Source organism: Symphodus melops (genome assembly GCF_947650265.1).
Source record: "Symphodus melops genome assembly, chromosome: 4".
Taxonomy (NCBI): Eukaryota; Metazoa; Chordata; class Actinopteri; order Labriformes; family Labridae; genus Symphodus; species Symphodus melops.
In genome coordinates, this window is record NC_136694.1 from 13,958,037 (window position 1) to 13,977,195 (window position 19,159).

The window sequence follows — 19,159 nt, forward strand, 5'->3', positions numbered from 1 at the left end:
CATAAACTACAAAAGTCTCCAGGGGACAGCATGCTCAGACACACCTTGAACATAAAGCATCTGTGGTCATGTTTGTGACTCCTGTATTTACTTAAGTATTCCTTCAGGCCTGTTTGAAAATGATCACTTCATCGATGTTTTTAAACAACATGCTGATTGTTTTATTTACATATAATAATAATTATTTACCTTTATAAATTCCTAATACGTACTGTTACCTATTGTCTGAACTATCAATACAAAGTCTAACACAAAAACAAAACTTGTTCTTTTTTCAAACTGTTCTCATGTAGTTAACTAATCCTGTCTTCAACGCTTAAATCCTCCACTCTGCACCAGTTGTTCATCAGCAGTCAGCGCTCTTTAAACAGCAATGTAAAGTGGATGGGATTGTCAGTCTTTAATGTAAGTTTAGGAGAGGCTGTAGCCTGGGGTGTGGCCTCCTAACCTGTAATTCATGTTCAAACCTGTTGCTGTAGGGCTGAAAAGACCTCTTGAGTAATCATCCACTAAAAGAGAAAAGTACTCTTTACCTCAGTATAACCAAATGTTTAATGCACAGGCTCTCCCATATATTACAGTTTGCATTGGTTGTTATGATTTTTCCCTTGATGCAACTCTTGAGTTATTGAATACAACTTTAATTTAGATTTTGTTTTTATGTCTACTGATTGACATTATATTAAGTACTTTCTTTTAACAGTATTTCATGATGTTCCTTTTTTTCAATGAGGTATTGTAATTATGTTTTTAATTATTAAAATGTTTAATTTTTAAACGAAAAAAAGTTTAAAATAAAAAAATCTACGATCAAAAAAGAACAGAACACAATTGAAAACATTTCTTGATTAAGTTTATTGTCACGCAACAGGACTCCAGGTGTTGCCAGCAGGTATTTCACCAAAAAGTGTTTACCCTTTTTATGCTATGAAGACTTTCACGACTGATTCATTTTTCATTATTTTACTACATCAGGTTTAGCTCAGGAGCTCAGCATGGCAGTGAAGCAAAGGCTGACGTGGTGCAAGTGAATTGAGCTGTTCAAAAAAAGAGAGCAGCAGAGGGAAACATGTATGATAGTGCCACCTGCTGGCTAACTAAGTTTGGTGCAATTGTCATAGACTGAATAATGCAGGTAGCAAGTTTTTTAGAAACCTTGAACACAGACCCTTTCTTTAGCACCTCTTTATTCAGGACACCTGAAGGAAAGTTGTGTTAACACTTTTTACAGCTAAAACGTGCTTTAGAGTAATGGACATCAATGACTGATTCATCAAAGAAATAGATAGAAAAACAGAGAGAGTGTATCTTGACCTCTGAAACCCCAATCATAAATTTGACAAAACGAGGGATTCATCATTCCTCAGCCACAGCTTCAGCCTCCACTTGCTCCTGCTCCTTCTTCTCCTCTGCTGCTGGCTCCTCGGTTGCTGCCTGAAGCTGTTCCTGTATCTCCTCCTGCTCCTCCTTCTTCTTCTCCTCTGCCTTCATCACCACAGTTTCTGTCTTGGTGACTGTGGTGCTCTTCATTGTGGCTCCTTCGAGGGCAGCGTCCAAACCACTGCTTGCCCTGACTCCACCAAAAGAGCAGCTGACGTAGGACGGGGTACGGGAACTCTCCAGGCCGTAGGCGCTGTAGTTCATAGCTGCATGTTGAGAAAGCAAGAGCTTACATGAATATCTAAATTAGGTCATTAAAGGGGTCTGTATAAAGTTATTCTGAGACCTTTGAACATTTGCACATCTGGATAGTTTCCTTTATCTGCAGGGTTTGGAGGGACTTCTTACTGATAATTTTAGAGATGTCAGTCTATGTAGGCAACAGTAGCTGATGTGGTTCACCAAGAGATTTTAATTTTAATTTATCACATTTCATGTCATTATGGCATATTGCATTCTTTCTCATGTTGTGGAGGCTTCATATTTACTTGAATTAAAATGTTTTCTTTACCTTTAAAATTATTATTATTATTTGTTAATTGTCACTAAAACGTGGCTAATGAAAAATCTAACACAAGTTGATTCTATTTTTTGTGCTGCTTCATTCTCAGATTGAGAACGTGTGGACATGTGATGTATTTATCTTTGTCCAATTAAAGACATTTCCAAATGTAGTTGGTTAAAAGGGAAAACGCAGCTTGAATAAAGTGGTGTTTGAAAGGGAGAAAAGGTGAACAGGCAGGACAGGCAACTACTTTGGGCCTCAGGCCAGTAGGGGGTGCCCAAGAGCTGACAAACTTTAAACCACAGTAGCGCACAAAATGTGCAAAGTTTGCAATGACACTAGGAAACCTATCTGAGGGCGTCCCATCTGAGGGCGTCCCATCTGATAGCGTCTTACTGCACTACCAAGCATCACCTGCATTATTACTGTGAAAATGTTTTTCAATAAGCCCCTTGAATAAAACATAGAGGAATTATCAATTACTTTTAATATCAAGGTGATTAACCGTTGTTTGGAGGGGCCACCTTTTTAAATGTTTGCCTAGGGCCCCAGCAGACTCTAGAATTGCCACTGTGTCTGAAAAGAGAACAATTTTACAGAGAAAATGATTGAATATGAGAGCTCCTCTGGATGTCCTGCTACAGCTTATAGAAGCTCCCAAACTTTTGACACAAGAAGATAGTTTCTTCATCCTAGTTTCCGTTTGGACACCTGATTTTTTTTCCTGTCTTTTAATTGTATAAAGTGTTTTTATATGACAAAGGTAAAGGCTTTTTATAACTTTATTTGAGTGACAGTGGATAAAATCAGAAATTGAGTTGAGAGAGCCACAGGCTGGATTTGATCCTGGGTTGTCAGCTTTGAGGATAAAAGCCAAACTAACCAACAGGGCACAGAGAGTAAAATGTGTCCTCATTTTATGATATTTATTATTTTGTTGCCTAGAAATGAAGGTAACTACGCAGTTACACAAACATTTTTCATCTTAATTATTATTTTGGTATACTTTTGTCATGTGTTGGCAGATAATAACACAAAATAGCAATGAAATACTGAAACTGTTTGCAGCCGGTACAACATGAACTTACATGTCTGCTTAGATACAGTGGTCTTTATTCCTGTTGCTAACCTGTAGAGAAAATGTAAAAAATAAAATAAAATAAAAAGTTACAAGCAGAATAATTGCAGAATAATATTCATGAAAAAAGACATTTCTCTGCATGTTGTCATCATGTCACTGTAACGTTTTACCTGTCCTCCTCTCCTTCCAGCAGTTTCCTGTAGGTTGCAATCTCAATATCCAGAGCCAGCTTTACGTTCATCAGTTCCTGGTACTGGCGGACTTGTAGAGCCATGTCCTGCTTGGCTCTCTGCAGAGCCTCTTCCAGTTCTCTGATGCGGAGTTTGGCATCCTTCACTGCCAGCTCTCCTCGCTCCTCAGCCTCTGCAATCTGAGTCTCCAGATTGTTTCGCTTTAGATAAAGGAAGAGAAGAAGAGTGAAGTGCTGTACAAACATTCATTCAAGTTCTTAAAAGGTAAGGTCCTGAAATCCTATTTCATACCTAAGAAATAAACGCTCCTCACATATGATGTGATATGGCTAGATATACAAAACAGAAATGTATAAGATTTAGTGTCACCTGCGCTTTAACCATGTCAATCTCAGACTGGAGCCTCATTATCCTACGGTTCATGTCAGCAATCTCAGCCTTGGTTGACTTCAAGTCATCACCATATTTTCCCGCTGACTGCTGCATCTCTGTGTACTGGATCAGACAAAGGCGAGTCAGATTGACACATGAAACAAATGTGCTAAATTGAGGGAAGTTTTGACAAGTCAATGAGAAAGGACAACACAGATACCTCTTACTCCCTTCTGACAGACTATACATGCTGGTTGAAGGCTTTAATTTCAAATAAGACAAGTGCTCTCACTTTGTTCTGGTACCACGACTCGGCCTCGGCTCTACTCCGGTTAGCGATGTCCTCATACTGAGCACGCACTTCAGCAACAATGGCATCCATGTCGAGGTTACGGCTGTTGTCCATCTCTACCACAACAGATGTGTCCTTGATCTGGCCCTGCAGCTCCTGCATTTCCTACAAAAGAAGATTTGAGAAGTTTATAACAGTAGAAATTGACTTGGAACACATCAAGAGGAGAGTGTCATTTATATTTGGATGACAAGATCTGTTGTTAACTGAAGAGTATTTTTTTTTACTATATCGTAGATCTGCCTCAGGAACTCGATCTCATCAGAGAGCCCATCCAATTTGGCTTCCAGATCCACTTTGATCATGTAGGCTGCGTCAGTGTCCTGCGCAGGAAAGTCAACACTGAATTTTCAAAAAGGAACTCAACCTAACGCTGAGAAACAAATGACTATTGTGTGAGCTGAATCTACTCGAAGGCTAATTATTGATTCAAGATGAGGAGAAAGAAAAGAAAGAAAGGCCAAACAGACCTTCTTTGTCAGGACAAAGTTATTCTCACACTCGTTGCGCTTGTTGATCTCTTCCTCATACCTAGAAACAAAGACAGATACAGAATGCTTGGATTGTCCTTAAAATAAGACGTTTCATCTGACTCACATTCACAACATAAATACTCATATTCATGGGAGCTGCAAAAGCGTATTTGCCACTTATAAACAAAACTGTCATAATACATATGCTCCTTAAAAAACACACACAAACTATATTTTTTAATTCTGATATTTATGTATATTTTCTTCATGTGTGCTAAAAGGGACTCATTCTGCAACTACATGAAGCTAATACAGGCTTCTCCTGTGTTCTTCCTGTTCTTATTCTTTAATTGGACAATCATTCACAAAAGAGTTATTCCATTGTTTTTATTTCTTTAATATATTCACTAATATAAACTTTAATAACCTGAGAGAAATATAGCCTTTCATTGTTTTACATTTTAACACATACTTGAAGTGATAATTACCAGAACACGCATGCACACACTCATACACACACACACACGCATCTACACACACACACACACACACACACACACACACACACACACACACACACCCCACACACGCCTTGCTTAAAGGCACCTCAGAAAGTAAACTGGCATCTCTCCAGAAACCAGTTCCAAATTTTCCTGTGTTACTGCAGTCCTCCCCATACTGTCAAAATGCTGTTTGAACTTGGCCTTCATATAAAAATTGGAGATAAAAATTCTTACATTTTGGTGAAAATGTAAGAAAATGGAATAAAATACATCTGTTTTTCCTCAGCGATAATCTGTATCTTAAGGGACAGATTTCTAACAATGGGAAGAAAACATGGATCTTGGATGATTGGTTTTAAATACATAATAACTGTTTGTTAAAAGAAAATCTCCATGCAGCAAAAGAACACTATCCTGATGAGAGAACTGAGTGAACCAGAAATCTTTAAAGCCACAGTCTGTGTGGGCTTGTGCCCTTTTAATACACAGGAAGTCATTTGATCCATTGTTGATACACAAATATGATTATAGGGTAGAATATAATCCTCTGTCCACTCACTTGGTTTTGAAGTCCTCCACCAGACCAGTCATTTGATGTAAGTCTGATTCTAGTTTGACTTTTTCATGACCAAGGTTGTCGAGCTGCTTACGCAGGTTGGCAATGTAGGCTTCAAACATGGCATCGACGTTGGAGCGAGACGTGGTCTGTTCCTGCAGAAGCTTCCACTTAGTCTCAAGCATTTTGTTCTGCTGTTCCAGGAAGCGAACCTGCACACACCACAGATTAGGTTTCAGATATTATGTATGAGTTCATAGATGAACAGCAGGGGCATGTCCAGGGGAGGCCTGGGGTGGAATAGGCCCCCTAAATCAGTCGTCCTATAATTCTTTGATTGTATGATTCTATGATTTGCTCTCTTTCAGTCGAAAGCAGGACTAAATTTCCAACCAAATTATTGGACTGTCTTGCAACAGATTGACTAACACCTGGTGGCGCTTTCTTGTGGTAAGATTTCAAGAAGGAAGACTATATTTGAGAGAGGAGTCAAAATATTCTGAAAATAAGTCTTGAGAAAAAAAAGCCTTGATATAATAATAAAATTGGAAAATGTTCAGAATAATGTTGTAATTTTATGAGAAAGGTAGTAATTAAATCTATGGTTAGACTATATGTTAATTTGAATGGGTATATCAGAAGAGCAGCCAGCTATGTTTACTAAAACAAAGAACGTAAAGCATCTTGTGAAGTCTTACTTTGGTATAGGTTTTTACTAATTACTGAATTCATCTTAATGTTTAATATGAATTCAATATTTTTAATATTTGAGTTGTGATACTGAGAACCAAATTGTCCTGAGTATCACGACTCTGGTTTGAGTGTATAAGAAATTGAGTCTATTGAAAAGAAGGGAAAGCCTTAATGGCTGAATAAGTTGTTTCAAAATAATTTCACGAGAATAATATTACAACCTTATTCTCGTTATCTCTTTTTTCCCTTTTGGTTGGCCTTAATACTGTGTTGGGAAAAAAAAATTCTCTCTAAAAATTAAACATCGAAATTTTGTAGGTTGACACATTGTTACATTCCAAGTACGAAAAGTCTATACACCCTTCTGTAAATATGACCAAGCTAATGATTGTTCAGTGACATGTAGATTTTAGAATAAGAATGCATGTAATGCAAAGGTGGGAGTGACTGGAAAACATGAGTAGATTAACTTTGTTTGCAGATGGACAAAGAATCATTACAGATCAACTGAAAGACAAAATGACTAATTGAACTTCTCCCACCTCCAAAACACTCTGAATGTCACATCAATTACTTCTTGCTCAATTCTAGTGCTGCAATTTAACACAAAGAGGCACTGTTTCCCAGTTGTGACAGAGTTTGCTTCTTTTACAAATCGCTATTCAGAGTCCTGGCTCTGGGTTGGGTCCAGTTTACACTCTGCAAACATGATGGGAGACACAGAGCTCTGTGTGTGTGTGTGTGTGTGTGTGTGTGTGTGTGTGTGTGTGTGTGTGTGTGTGTGTGTGTGTGTGTGTGTGTGTGTGTGTGTGTGTGTGTGTGTGTGTGTGTGTGTGTGTGTGTGTGTGTGTGTGTGTGCGTATGCGCCATATCACCATGGTATGCAAGACTGTTTTATCTTAAGAATTATTCTCAGAGTGATTCATTAACAGTTTAACTTTTAGGGTGCCTCTTTAAACAAGAATGTATGGATGGGCGATAAGTAAAGAATCTGATCAATCTCAGGTCGAGAGGGCTGGAAGCTTCTGTCTGATAAGAAAGCAGTCTCAAGCCTTTTAGTAAGTTGTCTTGATTTCTTGATTATTTTACAGCCTCATAAAGTGGGTATTGTTCACATTACTGATCATCTGGGATATATGATCTACTCCACTTTTTAACAAGCTTGTCTTGTGCAAACTTTTTCCTGACTACTCCCACTCTTTATACTTCTAGTGTTTGTGAATTTTAGGACAACATAACACATTACAGCTTTGAAGAACCAGAAAACAAGAAGACATTTGGTATTTTATCTGATTTCATAAACACTTTTTGCAGGATCTTGCTTTCTTTGGGATGCAGCACTTTAAGCAAAATTGTTCTGTTTAGCTTCATCTCAGCCATGTTTGCAGTCTTTATCCAAGGTTCTGCTTATCTGAGCTCTATGATTATACCTGACTGATAGCAGATGTGGAAGTTTAGTCTTGACTTGGAATAAAACTATATCCGCCACAGAATGACTGCTGTACAGACACATGCAGGCTTTAGTTTGTGCGTTTTTTATCTCTATTGTGAATCCAGACCTCTTTCACCTTGAGCTATTTAGTCTTGCAGTAAACTCATTTCCTGTGATGTTGTTGCAGTATTATTTATGTTGTGTAGTTGATGGCCTCATCACAAAACTAAAAGAAACCAACCACATACCATAAACTGCGTATTTTATATTAAATTAAAGTCAAATCTTTTTCATGATGTGGATGCAATTTTTATCTGTTTTTTTCTTACTTTTGACCACACACATTTTTCTCTGTCTCCCCTTATACTTAATTTGACTGACCTTATCAATGAAGGATGCAAAGCGGTTGTTCAGGGTCTTGATCTGCTCCTTCTCCTGGGTGCGGACAGCTTGGATAGTGGGGTCAATCTCCAGGTTCAGGGGGGCTAGAAGGCTCTTGTTCACAGTCACTGCAGTGATGGGGGTCATCATGTCGTTGGCCATACCACCTCCCATACCTCCACCGAAACCCATATAACCAAACTCTACTCCACCTCCTCTTTGTCCAGACCCCCCAGCAGCATAACCCCCGACCATTTTAAAACCCCCAGCGCCCACAGCTGCACCACTGCTGCCCACTCCACCATAAGAGCTGCGGACGGCATAGCTCTGCCTGCCACTTCCCACACCGTGCCCCCCATAGCCAGAGAAGGAGCGGCTGCTGAAGCCTTGAGAGGGGCCCCTAGAGGAGGACACAGTGGAGAAGGTGGTGGTCTTTACAGCTCTGACAGACATGGTCACAGACGCGGTGTGAGAGGAGAGACTCTGCTGAGGAGAGGAGAGCAGATGGACCCTCCCTGGTCCATGGTGCTATTTATCAGAGCAGGGGAGGGACCCTGCTGGGGTGTGATTGGCTGCTACCCTCAGCAAGGGAGTGAAGGATGAGGGGGTGGGGGTACGAGGGAACGTCAGGGAAGAACTTTGCTCGTGTTACACATTTACTACACACTTGGAGAAAGCAAAGAATTACATAATGACCAGTGTGCCAGTTTCTATAAAACTACTTCAGAAACACTGGAAGACACATTGAGTTTTGTCTACCTTTTGGACTTTTATAAAATGGCAATTTCCATATTAGGAACCCAACGCTTTCATCAAGTAACTAAAACTTCCAGCCAGTCTTGCACTTATAAAATATTACAAACATTTTCAAGCAGAGTCTATATCTATAAAATTACACTCAGTATAAACACATAAACACACCTACATGCACACATGCAACACCAGAATACAAAGTCAAACCTTGGGTATAATGAACAGGCGCATCATTTTACGACCTTTTCTGCTTTACACAACTTCTCATTGAGGTGACATATTGCAAAGTTAATTATGGTTGCAGTGCTGTTTGCATTTGTGGGCAGCCGGTGACCATATGTGTCATCATCATGGGAAAACCAAATTCACCTTCTGAAAATGTTCCACTATCTATAGTAGTGTTTCCACTATCTACTTAGTGTTGTTTTAATACATGAGAGTCACAAAAAAATGGTTGCATGCAACATTCTAGAAAAAGTACTAACATATACACCTTCATCGGAAAAAGTTGTTTAAAGCCTGCATATTGCACAATTACAAAACGCAATGTGCAGGATGTGCCCATTATCAGCTATGATCAATAAGCAGGCAGTTCACACACACTGACACACAGAGGGGCTATTGATGAACATTCCTTCAATATTCGCAAGGTGAGTTGAAAACACAATGTGTGTGTTTTTTTCATTTCCTTCTGAACCCAACCCTAGTCTTAAATAGCTCTAGACAGACAGTCGCTCTCCAGATTCATGATTTGCTTCTTAGTGGTTTGATAACTGTTGCCTCGTACAAACCCTCCTGCTCCCTCTACCAACATTTCCACCACACCCCTCTATTGTTTGCAAGGTTTTATATGGTGATGAGGAAAAAAAGAACTCACCAGCCAGTGAAAAGAGCCAAATCCCTAGGTACTGTTCTGTGTGGAGACTAAATGTGACTTGGCTGAGGGGAGCTTGTTACTGAAAGCACATCTTAACAACCAGAAAGAGACATTAAGGCATTGGACCAGTAAAAAAAAAAAAGCACATTTAGCTTGGCTTGTCTGACGGTGACGTGACTCTCCACAAAGGGGCTGCTGTGCTAAACTTGGAGAGAGCCATATATGTACAAATAAACCAGTTCTTGTTGTTTCATTGAGTCAGCCTTTCAGATGAATTCACCAAATGATGAACAGAGCTCTTTTTATTCCACGACCTGCTGATAAAACTTTCCTTCATTTTTTCTAGATGAGACAATAAGAAGGTAATTTAAGCAGCTAGCCCCCTGACCTAAAGTCTCTTGAGATGCCAGTGATGTTTTGGGTTTGTATGAAGCTGCTATGTGACACATCGAGTCAGGAATGTGCTGAGAGAGACACGTACATGCAACAAGACCGAAAGGAGGGTGGTGAGGGGGATGAGCAAGTGGGATATCAGGAGACAATTAGCAAAGATAAGAAACAAAGTCATTTTACAACCTCTGACAGAAAGAATGACTTAGATAGTAAGAAAAGGATGCAATAACATGATCGTGTATGGTGTACTGTATTTCCATATTTAAGTATCTTGACAATGAATTTGATGCAGTATGTTGAAGTAAACGTTATGAACAATAAAACATTTGAATCAAGTTTAAGGCTAGAATTGAGAGAAACAAACGTAAAAAAAATAAACAGCAGAAAACCATTTTTAAAAAATCCTGTTGATTGTGTTTGTCTGTTGACAAAATAATAGTACTTGCTATATCTATAGATGTCTATAAATCTATATATGTATTTTCAAATGTATTTGAAGAAGTGATTGTTCTTCATATCATTTATTTATTCTTAAATGTACCATGTACAATATTTACCACAAATTTTACCATTTGATTTTCCCTGAGTTAGTTTGGAGCAAGTTTGCCTCTGTAGTCCCTTGGCAAGTCATGATGGTGTTGCTATAGCTGTGTAGTCTTTAAGGTTGACTTTGTGGTGTTTAAATGGACCTGCCAAGCCTTCAAAACTATCAGTAACAACAGTTGTAAAAGTCACTTCCTGATGTGCCCTGTGATGCCTGTGCAAACAGAGTACCTCCAGCACAGAAGGAAATCTGTACTGCGACACGGTGCATGGAGTTCAACAATGGACACACATGTGCTCATTGTAGCTAGTGTGGAAGGAAGCTATAGTACATGCTGTTCTGTGGGTATTTCCCAAGACTGCTTGAGCGTTTTGGTTTTTGCTATGAGTCTCATGCCATCTAGTGGCCAAAAGATGGATGTGTATGTTTCACATCAGCAAATCACATAAAAGGAGTGGCTTGATATCGTCACATGATATTGTCACAGTTTCCCACTGACTAAGATTTGATTCTTTTCTTGAAATTTGATCCGTTCTTGAGGGGGTGGCTGTTTTTCTCTGAGAACATTAGTTGTATGGCTCAGTGGGAAATATATGAGCAAGTATTGCCTGGACAATTTGTAAGAGTCATTCAGTGTCACATGTAAATGTAGTCCACCACAAGACTGAGTTGTGGTTCAGAGTAAAACATTTTTGACATATAGTGATCGTGCTTAAAAATTTAAATTCAAGGTTTCTAGAGTCATTCTTTCACATCAACTGATTTTCCTCAAACAACAAAACATTTAATTTTTTAATTAATTCTTTGTAATGTTTGGTGTGTTTGTATTGGATTATTATCACATTTGTATACAGATACAAGTATGCAAACCAAAGCTTTTACAAAGGAACGACAGTAAATAATATAATTTTGTAAATGAGCCCAAAAAGTAAATGACAAAAACAAGAGAACAAAATACAATTATTCAAAGTCAATTATAAAAACAACAACAAAAAAACAACATATAAATCAGAATCATCTTTATTGGCTAGGTATGTTTAACACACAAGGAATTTAACTTAGTAGATTGTGTTATCTTTTTACAAAATGTAAACATTAAACATTAACAATAAGCAAAAAATATAAAGTAATTAAAGACAAAAATAATAGTTCAGTGACAGAACTAAACTATGTGTGGGGTCAATAATATCAATTGAAGAGAAAGTTGGATGAAACATAAACAAAAAGGCCAGTACAATGCAAATAACAATGCAAACATCTAGAAAAATGTTGACGAAGGGTAAGAACTTGTTTTTAAGTTAAAAGCCAGATTAAAAAAGTAATTTTAAATGCTCTCTTGAAACACCCAGAAAGCTCAACATTCAAATATCAAGAGAGCTCCACAGTTTAGAGACATAACAACATTCAGACCGTAATGATCTGAGTGAGATCAGTGATACATAATGTAGCAGGCTTTTAAAACATGCTTGGAGACTAAAGTTAATATGCTGATAATAAAAACTCTGGCTGTAAGTTTGTTAACCTTTTCTTATGAGCTTATGAAAGTTATTTTATGTTTAAATGTTGATGATCTCTGTTCTCTCATCTTATACCGTTCAGATGTGTTCAAGGTCAAAAATGTCATCTCAGTTGCTGTGTGGCATTAGTGGTTTTGGTTTTTACTCATAAATTGTATATATAATATTTTTTATTTAAGAATATATGCTACATTCTACCATTGTTTTTAGTAGTCACCCTTAAAGATTGTCAGCTCCTGAATATTTATCTCAACATTTATGTCCACATGAGAAATGGAAGTATCATCGATTCTGCCCTAACAGTTCTTACTCATCGTTTTCTTTTATGTCTGCCTGTGAAATGTCTTTGTGCTAGAAATGGACCTGACATCCCACAGAGAAAATGTCTCTCAGACGACAAATTTCACTAACCTCTGACGTGTGACTCTTACACTCAGATTCTGGCCATAACATTATATTACAGATGAATATTGAAACGCTGAAACAACATCTTGGATGAGTCAATAAGCGAGTGATCAAAATAGGAAGGTTGAATGTCAGAAAGTGTCTGTGTTAGTGTGTAACACTCACATGCATGCATTCATTCTTTCATTGGTCAGTTTTCACACATTTGCACACATTATGCATATGCAAATATGCAAATCCATGCTGAAGACGTTGTACAAAAGCAAGGAGAGAGTGCTCATTCTCAGAGGCACCGCTTTTCAACAGGCAGGGCCCAACCGAGGACTGCCAAACTTTAAACCATTGGTAGCAGTGACTCAGTGTTTTACGATGACAGTTGAAAAACTCCCTAAAGGGGGGGGGGGTCCCATCTGACAGTCGTTGCAGAGTTAAATGTTCCAGTATTCCTGTGAAAATTAAAGTTGCCGTTGGTGTTATCTTTAGTTAAATTTTAGTATACCTGCACTGTTGTTTATTTACTGCTATTGTGCCTTTGAATTGTCCCCAAAACAAATAACGTTTTTTTAATTGAATTGATTTAACATTATGGCGATGTATAGTCGTTTGGTCCTCTAGTGAATTTTGCTCAGGGCCCCAACAGACTCTAGAATCGCCCCTGCTCATTCTGCTCTGCAGCCAAGTGAAATTGTTGAAAAAGGAGGAGGGAAGTGAGGTTCATTCAAGGCCACGCTTGGCTGCCAGCTGCGACTCTCAGACAGTTGTCCAAGATTTGTGAAGCACATAAACTCCTGCAGTTGTTCCCAGATTCCTGCTGTGTTACTATGACTCACAGAATCCAGCTTCCCCCTTTTTTCCTTTTCTCTTTTTACAGATTTATCTTGGGGAAGAGCAGTGGGACTCAAATTCAGATAAAAAAAACAGATTAAACAACAGAAACAGTAGAATTATCCTTCATGCCTTTTTATGTCTGGAAGAGTATGGATATGTGTCGTGCATAATGACATTTTCTTATTGTTTAAGTTCAAAGTATTAGCAAAAGAACTTCCCTGTTTGTATTTTTCAGTTTCTTGTTAGGATTTTTTTTTAGGCCTTGGCAACAGAGGCAACCCGTTACCAACACAACTTCAGACAAACAAGGCAGTGAAGTCTCTGTCATGTGGTATAAGTCATGCTGATTTAATTCATTCTTCCGCTTTATGTGTGACTCACTGTCCTTCAGTGTTTCCCCGAACTTCTTTCTTTGCTTTTTGTTACTCTTGGTGCTTTCTTTTCTTTTGTATACTTTAAAATAGATCAGTGAAAAAACAAATGACAAGGTGTTTCTGTGCAGTGTGAGAATAAGTGTAACTCGATCACTTATAAAGGTGAGGTAAGAGCAGGAAGGGTGTGTGAGCCTTTGCCAGGGCTCCACTGGACGTTTTGTTTTCTGCTTCTCTTGGGTCCAGTGAGAAAATCCTCTTTGATTACAACCTCAGCCTCTGTTAAACCTACTGCACATAAACCTGCCCGAGGTCATGCCAGATCAGGCTCTACTGCCGCTGGTTTTGGGGGAAAAGGAGAAAGTTCTCTGTATTTTATTGAGTATTTTCATTTCCTTAGTGTTAGGCTCTTTGCTGTTAAGACACTTTGATGCAGAAGAAAACACATGACTGTGAGGTGAGTAATGTTATTCCTGAAATCAATGAAAAAAATAGCAATCAAAGGACCCTTACCTCACCTGATCAGGCTTCAAAGATGATTGTTTAAAATTAAAATAGGGCAGCTTTTCTTTTCTTTTGGTTATTGTTTTTGACAAAGTGCTATTGGCTTACTGAGGTTCTTTATTCTTCTCATCTCTCTAAGGTCTCGTGGGTATATCTGAAACTTGTGTGATCTTAGGTTTCTTTCTACAATATGGCAGGCATCATTGTTAAAACTGTTCTCCCTCTTGTTCGTGTTGTTATTGAATTTACTTTGTGGTTGCGGAGATTTTTTTTTCTTTTTTAAAGTGTTTAGTGTCTCAGTAAACTCTGTCTGATTGGAGCTACTCTGGAAAACAGCTCAATGTCATTTACTGTTGTTGTATCTCACTTCCTAGTTAGTACAAACCAGTAAATAATGTTTATTTTTAGAGCCTTGCTGACCACAAACTTAGAAACTATGTGGCAAATGGTGGACATTAAACCTTTTATGGGCAAACCAAAGGAATTTAGTTGCCTGTTTATAAAATCAAGCTATTTTTGAAAACAATATTTAATCTTTTAAGCTTTAACTCCAACCCCAGCTTTTTGGGTTGAAGCATCGATTCACCTTTGACACAGATCTACACTAATCTTTTTTGTTCTTCATGTTCCAGCTAAATAATCTCATATGTTAATGTCAATTAAATGTGAATGGTGTTTTAGGTGTTTAACCACATAAAAATGCCTGCTGGTTTCCCTGGAAACAAAAAAACACCCTCTCGATTAAAAAAGGGAACCTGTGGGTGAATACGAGCACAAGAGAGCAGGGAGGGGGAGACTGGGGCGATGTTAAAGTGGGCAGGGTCTGAAAGAGCAGCTGTGATTGAAGGAGAGAAGCAGGAGTATAAATTCTCTAACTTCCCACTGCCAGCGTCACTTTCTCAACTGGCCTGTCGCGAGTCTCCACATCTCAATTTTAACCTTATTCTCTGCTGTGCCTGAACTTCTCCAACATGAGTAACAGAAGATCCAACATGTCTTTCACCCGCTCCACACCCCAGTATAGCGCTTTCAGCGTTCAAGGTGGAGCTGGTGGAAAGGGAACCCGCATTTCCTCTGCTACCACATCTTCCCTTCGCTCTGGTGCCCCCTTCGTCTCTTCTTCCTCTGCTTTCAAGGTGAGCAGTGGAATGGGTGGAGGTTTTGGTGGTGCATCCTTGGCAGCAGGCGGCAGCGGTTCCAGTGGTTCTGGGATCCAGGGCAATGAGAAGGGAGCCATGCAAAACCTGAATGACCGCCTTGCCAACTACCTGGAGACGGTGAGGAACCTTGAGAAGGCCAACCAGGAACTGGAGATGAAGATCATGCAGGCTCTGGAGAAGGGGGGGCCAGACATGAGGGACTACAGCAAGTATGAGCCCATCATTGAAGACCTGCGCAGACAGGTAAGCATCATAATAACATAATGACTGATGAAATGAAGTGATGGAGGTAAATGAGAAAATTGAGTCTTCAAATTGTTAAGAATTGTTTTCGGGGGACCGAAGAACCAATGAATGCCATTACATGCAAGTATTCTGTTTTAAATGAAGAATGCCATGTTTTATTAAGTTTGTGACTTTTAAAGTAGGTATTGTTGAAATTAATATTAGGAAGATTTAAGCAGAGACAGACTCAGCATTTCCTTGGTTATCACATTTCCTAGAAGAGAATGAAGGGTGTGGTTGCAAAGCTCTAACCCTCCCCCCCCCAAAAAAACTTTGTAAGCGCCACAAACGGGTCACAACTTCCTCTGATGAATCACCAGCATGCGGGCGGCATCATGGGAGGCAGACTGAAAAAAAAATCTGAAACAGACAAAGACATTCCCAAATCCTGCTTGAAAATGCTGCTTCTACAGGCATTCTTTGGTGTAGGCGACCACAATGTGAAACAGATGTGTGGTAATGACCCACACACACACACACATAAAGGATCGTGGACAACCAGTGTGTGTGCACATACTGTAGTTGTGTGCGTGTGAATGGGTTGTATAACAATCAGCTCCAGTCTGCAGAGTCAAATGTCACATTCCTGTGCAGACCCCTGATCTTATATGTCACAAGATGACACATTGATGGTGGCACTTTGTTTTCCTCAACACATAAAGGGATGAGTATCTGTGGAAGGATGTACATATGAGCAAATAAAATCACAAGCACACTCATGCACAAAGAATGTTTGCAAATCATTGCATGCATAAACAGATACATTGATGTATACAAATAAAATAAGAGCTGGGTGTGACCATAGAGAAGTACCACTTGTCTGTATGAATAATTTCAACAGGAAACCCATCTTTCCAACGAAGCTAAAACAAAACCAGATTCTGTTTTGGCACAGGAACATCCTCTCTTCCTGTTCTTCTCTTTGTGGTTCCTCTTTTCTATGAATTGAACTGTGAATTCAAATTGGTTTCTGCTCTGGAGTGTAATCCGACTCTGGAGGTCCCCTTGTTACATCAGGAGAAACAATGATTTAAATCAGATGTTGGATTCTGTTGTGGATCTCTTAAAAGAAGAACTCTTCAATCTTAAAGAAGAACATGTGTTAAAATTTTAAGATTTTTTGTTTGTTTGAATGAGTAATACAAGTGGAAATTATTCAAAATATCGATCAATGAATTTATTATGTCCTTCATTCTTTTTTTTCCTGTCCAGATCTTTGATAAGATCTCAGAGAATGCTAGTTTTGTGCTCCAGATTGACAACGCCCAACTTGCTGCTGACGACTTCAAAGTAAAGTATGTTGATTTTAAATTCATCTCAGAGCTGTTTCTGTTGTTTTACACTTCAAAGTTTAACATGCTGTACTGAGGCAGCAAGTCACTCTTCAACTCAAAGCTTATTCAGAGTTTGTACATCGATGTGCTCTAAACAAAATCCATAATATCTACACAACACATAAGACAGACTGTTTAGTTTTGTAAAATGAAGTCATACCATTTTAGACTTCTGAAAAAGGGAGAATGTCTTATTTGTGCCATGACGTGACTGTCCTTCACACTTGGCATACTCGAGCACACGCTTGTCTGAAAGTAAAGATAACATGGACCTTGTTGTCTTTATGTTATCTTACTGACTTCACTGATACTGGTTTGAACAAGAATAACACACATATTGTCTGCCTCATGAGACTGCACATTACATAGAGTATAGTTTAATAAAAACTAAAAGAAAAACCGAGTTAACTTAAACATGGTTTGGAAAAAAAAGCTGGTATCATAACATCATACTATACAGAAGAGGGTAAATAACATTTGATTGTAACATTATCTGTGTCTGCACTCCTCTAGGTACGACAACGAATTGGCAATCCGTCAGTCTGTGGAGGCCGACATCGCCGGTTTGAAGAGAGTCATTGATGACACCAATATGACCAGGATGAACATCGAGAGTGAGATCGAGTCTGTGAAGGAGGAGCTTGCCTTCCTCAAGAAGAACCACGAGAATGTTCGTTTCCAATACATCATATTAACGTGTAAATCTCATCAGCTACCAGGGGACATCTTTTCAATGTTTTTTTTTCTTTATGTCTCTTCTTGTTTCTGTCCACCAGGAGGTGATGGAGCTAAGGAATCAGATATCTCATTCAGGCGTGCAGGTAGATGTGGACGCTCCTAAAGGTCAGGACCTGTCTCAGATCATGGAGGACGTGAGGGCTAACTATGAGAAGATGGCCTTAAAGAATGCAGAGGATCTCAAAAAATGGCATGAAAATCAGGTAATGTAGCCTTAAAAGAGTAACTTCCTTTTTTAAAATAACCTTGTTAGTAGGCTGACGCTCGCTCTTCTTTATGTGTACTTTTTAGATTGCAGATGTGCAGGTGCAGGTATCACAGAACACAGAAGCTCTCCAGGGAGCCCAGATGGAGAAGAGTGACCTAACAAGACAGATACAGAACCTGGAAATTGAACTTACATCCCAACAGAGCTTAGTAAGCATGCATTTTATTAATTTTGTTTTAATTTAGTTAAAACAAAGTTTTTATACGTTTTTATACGTTTTTATAAGTGTGAGAGCTGCAGCTCTCACACTTACGGTATATTATTCTATTTGTTATGCCTTTATATAAACCAGTAAATATTGTGATTTTTACCATATTCGGCAAAGGTTGGAACTTTCCCATGTTCTCCAAATTTGGACTTGCTTCACATAATAACATTGTTGGCATGCTTTTTAACTTGTCCTTTCTGATCCTTTATCAGAAAGCCTCCTTAGAAGAAACATTACGCAACACAGAGCAAAGGAACAACATAGAAATGGAGAAGTACAACAACATCATAATGTGTCTTGAGGAGGAGCTGACCAACTTGCGTGCAAATATTCAGCAACAGACGCAGGATTACGAGGTGCTGCTCAACATGAAGTTAAGGCTGGAAGCAGAGATTTCAACTTACAAGAGTCTGCTGGATGGTGGAGACTTCAAGTAAGAGTTATGAAGAGGTGGAAGACGTGAAACAAGGCAGATGGTAGTAGAGGTGAATACTATAGTTATTTGATAGCATGTTTTGCATGGTCAAGTATGACTAAGAACCTTAAGTGAGGCAGTATTTCCACTTAGTTGTACATGAATATTTAAAAAGTCAACATGTTTATTTGTGCTTCATACAGGCTTCAGGATGCACTGGATGAGCTGGCCGGATTAAACTAATTCGGAACCAAGAATTTCGTGCCATCCCAACAATGAAAGAAGAACAAAACACAACACCTAATTCTTAAAAAAAATAACAATGCCAGTACATTAAGTAAAAGAAAAACATTGCAGACCTAACAGCCAAGTCAAATGCAATAAAACCACTATTTGTCCCAAGATCACGACTCATGTGTATTGTTGTTTTATTTTAAGCTTAATTGTGTTTGTATTAAAAGTTACTAACTGATTTTTAAAAAATCAAAGTTGAAAGCAATTGCATTCATGGTTTTTAAAGATAAATAGACAGACAGACAGACAGACAGACAGACTGACAGACAGACAGACAGACAGACAG

General features: G+C 38.7%; 2 protein-coding genes across 2 annotated transcripts; one reads left to right on the top strand and one right to left on the bottom strand.

Annotated features, from left to right (window-relative positions):
* Positions 1 to 833: 833 nt before the first annotated feature.
* LOC306822346 (keratin, type II cytoskeletal 8-like) lies at positions 834 to 8,509 on the bottom strand. The gene is made up of 9 exons (XM_079341310.1): positions 7,980 to 8,509; positions 5,477 to 5,685; positions 4,412 to 4,472; positions 4,169 to 4,264; positions 3,882 to 4,046; positions 3,587 to 3,712; positions 3,197 to 3,417; positions 3,034 to 3,074; positions 834 to 1,646 (listed from the first exon to the last, which is right to left on the bottom strand). The coding sequence occupies exons 1-9, from the start codon at positions 8,430 to 8,432 to the stop codon at positions 1,357 to 1,359; spliced, it is 1,662 nt and encodes a 553-aa protein (XP_079197436.1). The 5' UTR covers positions 8,433 to 8,509; the 3' UTR covers positions 834 to 1,356.
* A 6,512-nt stretch (positions 8,510 to 15,021) lies between these two features.
* On the top strand, positions 15,022 to 18,989 carry LOC306822351 (keratin, type I cytoskeletal 18-like). Its single transcript, XM_079341317.1, has 7 exons — positions 15,022 to 15,574; positions 16,829 to 16,911; positions 17,464 to 17,620; positions 17,727 to 17,891; positions 17,980 to 18,105; positions 18,377 to 18,597; positions 18,783 to 18,989. Exons 1-7 carry the CDS (start codon positions 15,143 to 15,145, stop codon positions 18,820 to 18,822), a joined length of 1,224 nt encoding a protein of 407 aa, XP_079197443.1. The 5' UTR covers positions 15,022 to 15,142; the 3' UTR covers positions 18,823 to 18,989.
* The last annotated feature ends 170 nt before the right edge of the window (positions 18,990 to 19,159 follow it).

What these genes read in the sequence shown, in the direction of transcription:
- LOC306822346 (XM_079341310.1), bottom strand. Translation starts at nt 8,432, where the DNA reads ATGTCTGTCAGAGCTGTAAAGACCACCACCTTCTCCACTGTGTCCTCC. An exon ending in CTGGAAGGAGAGGAGGACAG is followed by an intron (nt 3,075 to 3,196) that starts GTAAAACGTTAC and finishes TTTTCTCTACAG; the next exon opens with GTTAGCAACAGGAATAAAGA. An exon ending in CACTGTATCTAAGCAGACAT is followed by an intron (nt 1,647 to 3,033) that starts GTAAGTTCATGT and finishes CTCAACATGCAG; the next exon opens with CTATGAACTACAGCGCCTAC.
- LOC306822351 (XM_079341317.1), top strand. Translation starts at nt 15,143, where the DNA reads ATGAGTAACAGAAGATCCAACATGTCTTTCACCCGCTCCACACCCCAG. An exon ending in TTACATCCCAACAGAGCTTA is followed by an intron (nt 18,106 to 18,376) that starts GTAAGCATGCAT and finishes ATCCTTTATCAG; the next exon opens with AAAGCCTCCTTAGAAGAAAC. An exon ending in CTGGATGGTGGAGACTTCAA is followed by an intron (nt 18,598 to 18,782) that starts GTAAGAGTTATG and finishes TGCTTCATACAG; the next exon opens with GCTTCAGGATGCACTGGATG.